Genomic DNA, 11,638 nt, shown 5'->3' with positions numbered 1-11,638 from the left:
GCAGCCAAGTCGCTCGAAGCGGCGGCTGAGTTCCCCTCGAAGGGTAAAGGCAAGGGCAAGTGCAAGACTACGTTGAACGCGAAGCGCCCTAGGAAGTCACCAGGCGAGGGTGCAAAAACCAACACCATACGGCGTGTAACCGTCACGGCCAAACGCCGTTTGGTCGAGGTAAACCGGGGCGAAAATGATCCCGCCGGGCAGAGAGAAGGTGCCAGCAACTCGGCGCAACCGGAGCAGGGGGGCGTAAACCCCTGGACGCTGGTCACCAAGAAGAAGCCGACACCGGATGCACCGCGGCCCGCGAAGAAGGCCAAGGACAGAGGCGAGGCTTTGTGGGTAAAGACCGACAAGGACAAATATGCTGCCATCCTTAAGTCAATGCGGGCGGCCGAATGCCTCTCGGCCCTCGGGCAAGACGTGCTCAGCATGAGACGCACCAATACAGGCGAAATGCTCTTGGTCGCTGCCGTCAAAGAACAATGTGGCGCAGTAATTGAGCGGGCCGCTGTGCGCTTGAGAGCGGGACCCTCCGGCACGCAAGTAGCCTACCTCAGGCTACGGAAAGCGGAAGCAAAAAAGGTTACCGTGATAGGAAAACTGAAGATCGGCTGGTCAGTATGCTCAGTTACCATACCCCAGCCGGAGGGGCATTAGAAGCGGGGCTGCACTAAGGCGCATAAATGCCTTATCTGCACCGCTAAGAAGCAAGCCCGTAACCATGCTATGGGTGGACCTTCGTGTCCCTTCGGTGAGGCCAATAAGAAGCAGCCGTGAACGTCACACAGCTAAATCTTAACCATTGTGCAGCAGCCCAACAGCTGCTGTGGCAGTCGATCTCGGAGTCGAGGACAGATGTCGCCCTCCTATTCGACCCGTATAACATCCCCGCCGGCAACGGCAATTGGGTGTCGGACGGGTCTGGGATGGCGGCAATCTGTATAACGGGACGGTTCCCGGTTCAAGAGGCAATACACTCCTCCACCCAGGGTGTTGCGATTGCCAAGATCAATGGTGTGTTCTATTGTAGCTGCTACGCTCTACCAAGGTGGCCCATAGAACAGTTCAACCAGATGATCAACAGGCTCTCGTCAGACCTAGTGGGCCGGAAACCGGTAGCCATAGCGGGAGACTTTAACGCTTGGGCAGTGGAGTGGGGCAGCCGCTGTACAAATAGCAGGGGTCAAGCGCTAATGGAGGCGCTTGCGAAACTCGATACTGTGCTAGATAATAATGGCTCCGCTAGTACATTTCGTAGAAACGGAGTGGAGGCGTGGATTGATCTAACATTTGCCAGCCCGAGTCTGGCTCCAGGCATGGAATGGAGGGTAGACGAAGGCTACACCCATAGCGATCATTTAGCAATTCGCTTTAGGATCAAATAAGGTGTGCAGCATCCGAGGACGGGTGATCCCTGTCAGGTACGCGAGTGGAAATCCAATCACATCGACAGCGAAGCTTTCACCGCGGCCCTGGGATTGGAGACCAACACCGACAGACTAAGCGGGGATGCACTGGTAGCCGTCCTAACACGCGCGTGCGACGCCACTATGCCTAGGAAAACCCTGTCAAGAAACGCAGACGCCCGGTATACTGGTGGAGTGCCTAGACTGCAGCCCTACGATCAGCCTGCCTCAGAGCTAGACGTAGGATGCAAAGAATCCGCACCGAGGATGCAAGAGAGAACCGCCGTGAAGCGTTTCGAGCTGCGAATTTGGCCCTTAACAAGGCCATTAAAAGCAGCAAGAGAGCATGTTTCGACAACCTGTGTGAGAGTGCCAACGCGAATCCGTGGGGTGACGCCTACAGAATCGTGATGGCCAGACCAAAGGGAGCTCTCCACCCCCAGAACAGTCTCCGAACCGGTTGGCGAGGATTATCGAAGTACTCTTCCCGTCTCGAGCCACAAGCCCCTGGCCACCTGCACTGCAAAACAATGTTGAAGCGGCCGGTGGCTAATTCCCTAGCAATGAACAAAGCTCCAGGGCCGGATGGAGTTCAAAACAGCGCTCTCAAGGCAGCGATCATATCGAACCCGAACATGTTCAGGCTAGCTATGCAGAGATGCCTTGACAAGTACCGCTTCCCCGATAGACGGAAAAGACAGAAATTGGTGCTTTTTCCGAAGCCCGGGAAGCCGCCAGGCGACCCATCGGCGTACAGACCAATCTGTCTGATCGACACGACTGGCAAATTGCTGGAGAGGATCATCCTCAACAGGCTAACCCCGTACTCAGAAGGTACGGACGGCCTGTCCAGCAACCAGTTTGGTTTTCGAAAGGGTAAGTCCATGGTGGACGCTATCAACTCAGTGATAAAGACTGCCGAGATAGCGAACCAACGGAAAAGGCGAGGCATTCGATACTGTGCGTTAGTGACACTTGACGTGAAGAACGCATTCAACAGCGCAAATTGGGATGCCATCACGCTCTCGTTACACCGGCTTAGCCTACCGGTTGGTCTGTACCGGACCCTGGAAAATTACTTCCAGAACCGCGTACTGCTATACGAGACCGATGCCGGTCAGAAAAAGTTTCCTATTACCGCGGGAGTCCCGCAGGGCTCGATCCTAGGCCAGGTATTATGGAACCTCATGTATGACGGGGTTCTGAGACTGAAGTTCCCTCCTGGGGTCAAGATCGTCGGCTTTGCCGAAGACGTAACCTTGGAGGTCTACGCGGAGTCAATCCCTGAGGTAGAACTAACTGCAGAACACGCGATCAACACGGTGGAGGAATGGATGAGCGCGAGAAGCCTAGAGCTCGCTCAGCATAAGACGGAGGTAGTTATCGTCAACAACCGCAAGTCGGCACAACATGCAGTTATCCATGTGGGAGAAGTCGTGAACACCTCACAGCGGAGTCTGAAGTCTCTCGGAGTCATTATAGACGACAAGATGACCTTCGGTAGCCACGTCGACTATACATGCAAGAGAGCGTCGACTGCTGTTGCGCCACTATCGAGGATGATGTCCAACAGCTCAAAGGTGGTCAAGAGCACTGAGGGTAACCAGTTACCTACAGAAGCTGGAGGGCACCTACCGCGTGATGTGCCTCAGAGTGATATCTGCCTACCGCACGGTATCACACGATGCATCCTGCGTGATAGCAAGTATGATGCCAGTCGGGCTGGTCATTCAGGAAGATGAGGAGTGCTTCGAACTACGTGGAAATAGAGAAGCCCGCGAGCGCACCAGGATGACCTCGGTCGCCAGATGGAAGCGTGGGATAACTCCTCGAAAGGTAGGTGGACCCACCGGATGATATCTAACATATCGAGCTGGGTGGGTAGACCCCATGGGGAAATTCACTTCCATCTGACACAATTCCTGTCAGGCCATGGCTGCTTCCGACAGTACCACCACAGGTTTGGGTACGCGGAGGTCCCCGTCTGCCCTGACTGCCCAGGCGTTGACGAATCTGCCGAACACATACTGTTCGCATGTCCTCGGTTCGACGTCGAAAGAAGAGCACGTCTTTCGTCGTCGAACGTCTGTGGCGGGGACACAACCCCTGATACCCTCGTTCAGCGGATGTGTCAATCGGTGGAGAAGTGGAACGCAGTCTCGGCTGCTACCACCCAGATTGCCTGTAGGCTACAGGTAATCTGGTGAACCGAGCAACAGACGACGGGCACGACTAACTAATGATTGGTTAGTTGGAGTGAAAAAGGCCGAGCGCAGAAAAGTGAGTGAATGGTCTGTTCATGCTGAGGCAGGTTTGGCGCAGCGACTGGCAACCGCGTAAGGGGTAAACCCAGCCACCCCGATGCAAGACAGAAGTATGAGTGAATAGGCGTATATATGGACTGCCTCATGCCCAGATGGAAGGGTCGTAGCGTAGTATGTTGGGACTTCGCTATGGATAACTTGTGGCGTGGCAGAGGAGTGAAGGGTGAGCATCCAAGTCAGCCTCACACGGTATGTCAGAAGTGGGGCCTAAGAAAAATGCCCCACATGGGATGCCAAGGGGAGCGACAGGGCGTAGTAGAGTGGTATGATCGAGTGATAGGGTGAGCATCCAAGTCACATGGTATGTTAGAGGTGAGCACAAAAGTAAGCCTCATATGGAGTGTTAGAGAGTGAATCAGGGTGTGACAGAGCGAGCACCCAAGTAAGCCTCATACAGGATGTATGAACGCGTGAGCGAGAGTGAGTGAGTTCATCAAGTACAGCTATTCCCCCAGAAGTAATACCGAGAGGGGGGTTTGTTTTCCCTGGGGAGAACAAATGGCGGAGCCCAATAGAGTTTAGTCGGTATTACCTTGTCATGGTGGAGCTCGACACTCCAGTACACTCCGTGTGGTAGCTTGGCAGCTACAAATGCACGTGTTACTGGGTCAGTGCGTAAATTACATTCCCCATTGTAAAAATTAAAAAAATACACGCAACATGCACATAGACATTTTACGAACTCGACTAACTGAGTCGAATAGTATATGAGACTCGGCTCTCCGGGCCTCGGTTGAACGGTCGGTTTTTGAAGCAATTGCATAACCTCACGGTGTGTTTGGTAGATCAAGTACTTTCAGAAAAATATATGATAAAGTAATAGTTTTCGCCCATAGCAAAGTTATACAGGTTCAAATACCAGAAGTTTTTTTTTTAAAAACTGTCACAACTCTTTCATACAAGTCACAGCGATTTAGTTTCTTCAGTTAATTTGTATTTTTTTGCGATAAAAAATATTTCTGAATGTTGTGTTCAAAAGAAAGCAGAAACAGAAATTGTTCGATAGGATGGGATACGAAGGCTTTCTTATTGACCCGTGGCCAATTTAGTCAAATCTGTGTCCCGCTTGGACCTTTTAACCGACCAAAAACTAAGTTCAACATGAACTATTCTTAATTATGATTAGGGTTCCACTTGTACGGTCGCGCGCGAGGAAAAGAAAACGATCTTGTTTGATTCGATTATCGTTTATTACTGCCTGTCCTCATCATCATTAGCCCTTTTATCTGTCCGCTACACTACCCGTGATACAATTGGTAATCTGTGTATCTCCTTTACTCATGTGTTATCACATACTGTACTGTTTTAGCATATAGTTTTCACAATTTTTAGAATACTTTCAAATTCTTTAGGGTAAGTTGCATGTAGTGGCCTAGGTTAAGTTTTAATTTAATTTTAGTTTTATATTTAAGTTCATGAGTTTAGATTAAGTTAAATTTCATTATAAGTATAAAGATTTTTTACCTCGCCCTATCATTCCGGCCACCTTAAAATTGGTCTACTATTTTAACATATGATTAAACTGCATGTTCAGGCGATCGTTAATCTAAATGACCGGATCACATGTTGTGGTTGGTGAGCCAAGTAACATTCGACGTCATTAGCCGTCAGGAGGAACAGCATATCGTTCTGGCTACCGAAAGAACAGAGCAAAATTATTGGATAAAATGAGTTGTTTACCTTTTTTCATTATTGCTGTTTTAAGAAGCATAAGGCATCGGCAAAAGGGCGATTTTAGTTACTGGACGGGTGACATGGTTGGCTGATCCAGTTTTCAAAGAGACAACCCTCACTATTCCGTCCTGACTGGGATGAGTTTCAATGATGCGGCCTAGCATCCATTGAGCTGGGGGGATGTTGTCCTCCTTGATGATGACTAGTCGGCCAACTTCAATGTCGACGGCCGGTTTAATTCCCTTCGTGGAGCGTGCTTGAAGCTGCTGCAAATATTCGGTGTTCCAGCGCTTCCATATTGCCTGGAATCGCTTCTGTATCAGCTGCCAGCGGGTGAGTCTGTTGTCGGGTTGTTGTTTGTAGTCGAACTCAGGAATCGCTTGCATGTTCGATCCCACCAAAAAATGACCCGGTGTAAGGGCCTCCAAGTCCGACGGATCGCTGGACATCTCGGTAATAGGCCGAGAGTTGAGACACATTTCCACTTGTGCGAGAAGCGTCAGCATCTCGTCCTGGGTGACGGTGGTATTGCCAACTTCTTTGAGGAGGTGGTTCTTTGCAGATTTAACCGCCGCCTCCCACAATCCGCCAAAATGGGGGGCGCGCGGTGGTATGAATTTCCAAGGGATGTCTGCATTGGAACACCAGTCGAAAATAAGTTTGCGGCTGCTATCGTTGGTCTTCAGTAGCTTGTAGAGATGGTTTAACTCGTTCGCAGCCCCTTTAAAGTTCGTGGCGTTGTCCGAGTGTAGCTCGCGAACTTTGCCACGCCGTGCGACGAAACGTCTAAGGGCGGCAAGAAATGCTGCTGTAGAAAGGTCGGCTACGAGCTCCAAATGCACGGCACGTGTAGAAAAACACACAAAAACTGCAATGTATGCTTTAACCGCACCGGCCCTTCGATGGGGTCCACGAAGATAAACTGGGCCGCAGTAGTCAACCCCGGATACTGAAAACGGCCGTGACGGAGTTACTCTGGAGCTCGGGAGATCTGCGGTTGTCTGCTGGACGAGAATTGGTTTCCGGCGGAAACAGGTATGGCATTGGTGGTACACATGACGAAGTAGGTCTCTGCCGGCAATCAACCAAAATTTTTGCTTCATTGTGCTCATCATCAGTTGTGGGCCTGCATGCAATAGCGATCGGTGGAAATGTTCAGCCAGTAGGAGGGCTAATCGATGCTTGCCGGAGATAACGATTGGGTGTTTCATGGCTTCAGACACTCCGGAAAGTCGTATTCGCCCACCGACTCTAATAAGACCATCGCTAGATATGAATGGCTTGATCCACTTCATAGTTGAAGAATTGTCGACTGGTTTACCGACTCGTAAAGCTTTCAGCTCCATCGAAAAACTATCGCGCTGAGAAAGGCGACATAAAATAAGCTCGGCATCTTGTAGATCAGCAGCAGTTAGGTGGGAGAATGGTTCAAGCTTTGCCGTCGAAGATTTTGCACAAACACCATTCGGTTGATTTTTGGCGGCCGATGCATGCAGTACACGCATGTAGAAAAGGAAGTACGCAACGGTCCTGCGCAGCTTTGTGTACGACGAATAATGGTTGAAAAGCTGATCACAAAATGTATCACGTTGAGGCGCGATTGTCACTAAACACACCTTGCGTTCTTCGGCGAATGTTTTGGACGCTGTATCGATATCACCTGATTGATTCGGCCAGTGCTGCTTGGTGAGACTAACCCAGGTTGGTCCGGTCCACCATCGCGTCTGGTGAAGTAGTTCGGCCGGTGTTAAGCCTCGGGAAAGTTCATCGGCTGGGTTGTCCTTGCCAGGGACATGATTCCAGGAATGCTCGCTCGTTGCTTCTTGTATTTTGGACACGCGATTGCCCACAAATGTCTTCCAGCAGGAGGGCGCTGACTTCAGCCATTGTAGCACCGTTATAGAATCTACCCAGAAAAACACATCAGCGTTAACCTTTATCGAAGCAGTTACCTTTTTAAACAGCTGTGTTGAAAGAAGGGCTCCGCAGAGTTCCAAGCGAGCGATGCTATGGCGTGTCTTTAATGGTGCGACCTTCGATTTGGCCGTTAGAAGCTGCACGTGCACATTTTGGTGACTGTCTACAGAGCGCAAATAGGCACAGGTGCCATACGCTTTCTCGGACGCATCGGAGAAGAAATGCAACTGGAGGTTGGTTGCTCCGGCCACCGAAGCAAAACGTGGAACTCGAATGTCGCTGAGCATGTTGAGGGTAGCGTGAAATTCCCTCCATTCATGTTGAAGTTTTTCCGGAAGCGGTTGATCCCAATCGTACGGTTTACCGTTGCTCGAAGAAAGTGCCCACAAGCGTTGCATAAACTGTTTGGCGGTAGAAATAACAGGCCCAACGAGGCCGAGTGTGTCATAAATCTGGGCGATGTACGAAAGTACGTTTCTCCGAGTGAGTGTAGATGCTGGATGTGGCAGCTGAATTTTAAAGCGGAGTGTGTCTGAGCCTGGTTCCCATACCAGCCCAAGCGTTGTCACTGACTGGTCGTCAGAAAGATCGTAAAATGGCTGAATTCCAAGCTCAGCTTCGGGAATTTCTGCTAGAACGGCCGATGAATTGGATGCCCACTTCCGTAGTGGAAATCCAGCAGAATGCAGCATGGTGCTTACTTGACGACGTAGCTGGATGGCTGATTGAATATCATCTGCTCCACTGATGAAATCGTCAACATAAAAATCTTCCAGCACCGCGCTCTGCGCGGAGGGGAAGGTTTCGCCTTGGTCCTTGGCGAGTTGAACCAAAGTACGAGTGGCGAGGAATGGTGCTGAAGCGGTCCCGTACGTGACCGTTTGCAGCTTGAACGTGGAAATCGGGTCTGACGGCTGTTTTCGCCATAGGATTCGTTGAAGTGGACGATCTTCTTGGTGGACCTCGATTTGGCGGTACATTTTCTCTATGTCCGCTACAAGTGCGATCGGTCGGGTACGAAAGCGCATCACAATCGATAACAGGTCGTCCTGCACTACCGGGCCGACGAGAAGAAGATCGTTCAAGGAATAACCAGACGTAGTGCGGCACGAGGCGTCGAACACGACGCGGGTTTTTGTAGTGGTACTCGTGGTTTTGAAAACCGGATGATGCGGAAGGTAGCTATGGACACTAGTTTCATCGACTGGATCGGGGATCTTCCGCATATGACCAAGTCGTTGATATTCATCCATGAATTCGTGGTACGCCGTTTTTGTGGCCTCGTCCCGGTTAAGGCGTCGTTCTAAGCTCATAAAGCGTTTCTCGGCTATGCTCCTTGATTCGCCTAGGTGGATATTTGGATTATCCGTTCGTGGAAGGCGGACGACATATCGTCCACTATCGTTGCGTGTAGTTGAAGACTTATAAAGTTCCTCGCAGGAAGTTTCTTCTGCTGAATACAGTCGGCCAGACTCTACTGCTTCTAATTCCCAGAATCTTTCCAAGACTGATTCTAGGCTGCACGGGGTCAGAGCTGCATGGCAAACTGGAGAGGAGGGTGGGGATGTGCCATACCAACGGCCAATTACGGCCCAACCAAACACTGTTTCAACTAAGACTGGAGAGCCTTCGCCGAGGATGATTCTGCCATTCTTCAGGTACTCGTGGAACTGCTCGATGCCAAGGAGCAAATCAATGCGTCCAGAAATATTAAACGTGGGGTCGGCTAGAGCAACGTTTGGCGGTATTTTCCATGACGAGATGTCAACATTAGTAGACGGAAGCTCTGCAGTTGGCTTCGGGAGAACCAAAAACTCCAATTCACTCGAAAATTCATCATTTTTGGAACGGATGGTGGAAAGGACGGATTGCGTGACCGTCACGTTTGCTTCCCCAATACCGGTTATGGGGACACTTACTCGTTCTGATCGCAGGCACAGACGACGAGCAAGCCTTTTCGAAATGAAATTCGACTGTGACCCCGAGTCGATCAATGCACGAGCAGAATGTGGTTTTCCGAATCTATCCTCGATCCAGAGTGCCACCGTGGAAAGAAAAACGGCGCTAGGAGAACTACGATGAGCCGGCACGCTTACTTCCGTTGGAATATTTACCGATCCGCTTGGATTTCCTTGATCAATCGTAGATAGAGCTGCTTGCTGAGCCGGCGAACTTGCTGTAACCTTTGGTGCCAGATTTGAGGTTGGCGACTGGTGCAGCAGTGTGTGATGCCGTTCACGACAATGGCGGCACGTGTACTTCGAATCACAATTCCGAGCAATATGAGATGATTTGAAGCAGTTCCAGCAAAGACGTTTCTGTGTGATCAGTTCTCGACGTTGGCCGACGGTGAGTCCTTGGAATGTAGCACACTGGAACAACAGGTGCTTCTCAGAACACGCCAAGCAGGTGGGAGGATTTGCGCGGGAGCTCGAAGTCGCTGTATTGGCTACCGACTTATGAGACTGAATCTTTTTGGTGACAGTATTTGAACCGATCATTTTAACCGGAGCTGCTTGAGAGCGATGTTGTATTTCCGACGAAACCGTTTGTAGTATGCGAACCCGCTGATACAAAAACTCCACGCACGCATCATATCCAACATTTTCCGATTTTGCCGCATATTCTTCCCAGGCTCTGAGGGTTATTGGATCAATTTTGTAGGACAGCATACATACCAGCGGTGTGTCCCAGGTTTCTACTGCCTCTCCAAGCTTCGATAATGCCTTCACGTGACGTTGAAAGTCGTCCACAAGGTTGTGGAGATCCTGCGGGGATTCTTTACGAATTGGAGCAATATCATGGAGCGCACGGAATAACTGCTTCTTGAGAAAGCGCTTGTTGTCATAGCGCTTGAGGAGTGCCTCCCAAGTGGTTAGATAGTTTGCTGATTCAATGTCCACCGTTTCATAAGGCTTGCGTGCCTCTCCTTCCAACGACTGGAGCAGGAATTGAAGTTTGGCAACTAATGGGATATCGGCGACATCATGCACCATGGACTTGAATGTGTCCCGAAATCCTAGCCACCGTGAGTAATCACCATCGAATTTTGGCAAATCAATTTTTGGAAGCCGCAAGTGGAAACTGGACGGTTGCGGTACGTTCATATTGGTGGCATTGCTGGTTGAATTCAACTCAACTGATCTGCAATTCATCAACCAACCCTTTGTGGCACAGTACCTGGAATCAAATTCTCTCCGTTCCTGCAGATGTTTCACTAACGGAGCATCTCCACCGTCCATCCTTTCAATCTCTGATTGTACCTTCACATACTCACGGTACACTTGATCCACCAAGTCCAACCAAACCGGTATTTGAGGGAAATCGCGGTCTTCCTCATAATTTTCCACAAAGGACTCGACTGTTTCTAGTGATGAAACGAGTGACTTACGGACGGTAAACTTGTCCTTCAGTTTCTTGTCCTTTAACTTCTTGGTGGCCATTTCCCGACGATGTCGTTATCCGAACGATAATACACGATTTGCACACGCGACGACACGTGGGTGCAACGGCACGTGAATTCTCCTTCCCGGATCGAATCGAAAATCCTTCCCGACGCGGGTCGCGAACGCGGAAACGAAACGAAGATCCTTCCCGTCGCGGACGTGGCGGCCACCAAGGAAATTTGAGCACTTTAGTTTGACTCACACTGTGTTCGTTCACCAGAAAGCAGCAAATTTTCACTATCAAAATCAGTGCTGCTTTGAATATCACTGGTTTTCCGCCAAAACCTTTCAAGCACTTACGGACGCCAGCGTAGCGTCGCTTGGGTTAACTGACCCTTTATAAAGTACAAAGCAAACTTGGTTGCTAATGGCGCCAACCATGAACAATAGTCACTATCACTTTCTGGCTTGGCTTGGGTGTGCGCGCAAAATGGCTAATTTTATCACCGTACAAGTTTCTTCGTGCCAACGTGGCCACAGACACTATTGGATTGTCCTTCGTATCCGGCTCGAAGGACCAGATGTTCGATAGGATGGGATACGAAGGCTTTCTTATTGACCCGTGGCCAATTTAGTCAAATCTGTGTCCCGCTTGGACCTTTTAACCGACCAAAAACTAAGTTCAACATGAACTATTCTTAATTATGATTAGGGTTCCACTTGTACGGTCGCGCGCGAGGAAAAGAAAACGATCTTGTTTGATTCGATTATCGTTTATTACTGCCTGTCCTCATCATCATTAGCCCTTTTATCTGTCCGCTACACTACCCGTGATACAATTGGTAATCTGTGTATCTCCTTTACTCATGTGTTATCACATACTGTACTGTTTTAGCATATAGTTTTCACAATTTTTAGAATACTTTCAAATTCT

The 11,638-nt window shown here is 49.8% G+C and overlaps 1 protein-coding gene across 1 annotated transcript; it reads right to left on the bottom strand.

Annotated features, from left to right (window-relative positions):
• Positions 1-5,427: 5,427 nt before the first annotated feature.
• LOC131679454 (uncharacterized) lies at positions 5,428-10,761 on the bottom strand. Its single transcript, XM_058960184.1, has one exon. The coding sequence runs from the start codon at positions 10,759-10,761 to the stop codon at positions 5,428-5,430; it is 5,334 nt and encodes a 1,777-aa protein (XP_058816167.1).
• Positions 10,762-11,638: the final 877 nt, after the last annotated feature.

The sequence above is a fragment of the Topomyia yanbarensis genome, chromosome 2 (assembly GCF_030247195.1).
Source record: "Topomyia yanbarensis strain Yona2022 chromosome 2, ASM3024719v1, whole genome shotgun sequence".
Lineage (NCBI taxonomy): Eukaryota > Metazoa > Arthropoda > Insecta > Diptera > Culicidae > Topomyia > Topomyia yanbarensis.
The sequence above is the reverse complement of the archived record's forward strand: the minus strand, read 5'-3'. Positions and strand labels throughout refer to the sequence as shown.

Bases quoted from the DNA above. Each gene is read 5' to 3' on its own strand.
- LOC131679454 (XM_058960184.1), bottom strand. From the start codon at position 10,761: ATGGCCACCAAGAAGTTAAAGGACAAGAAACTGAAGGACAAGTTTACC.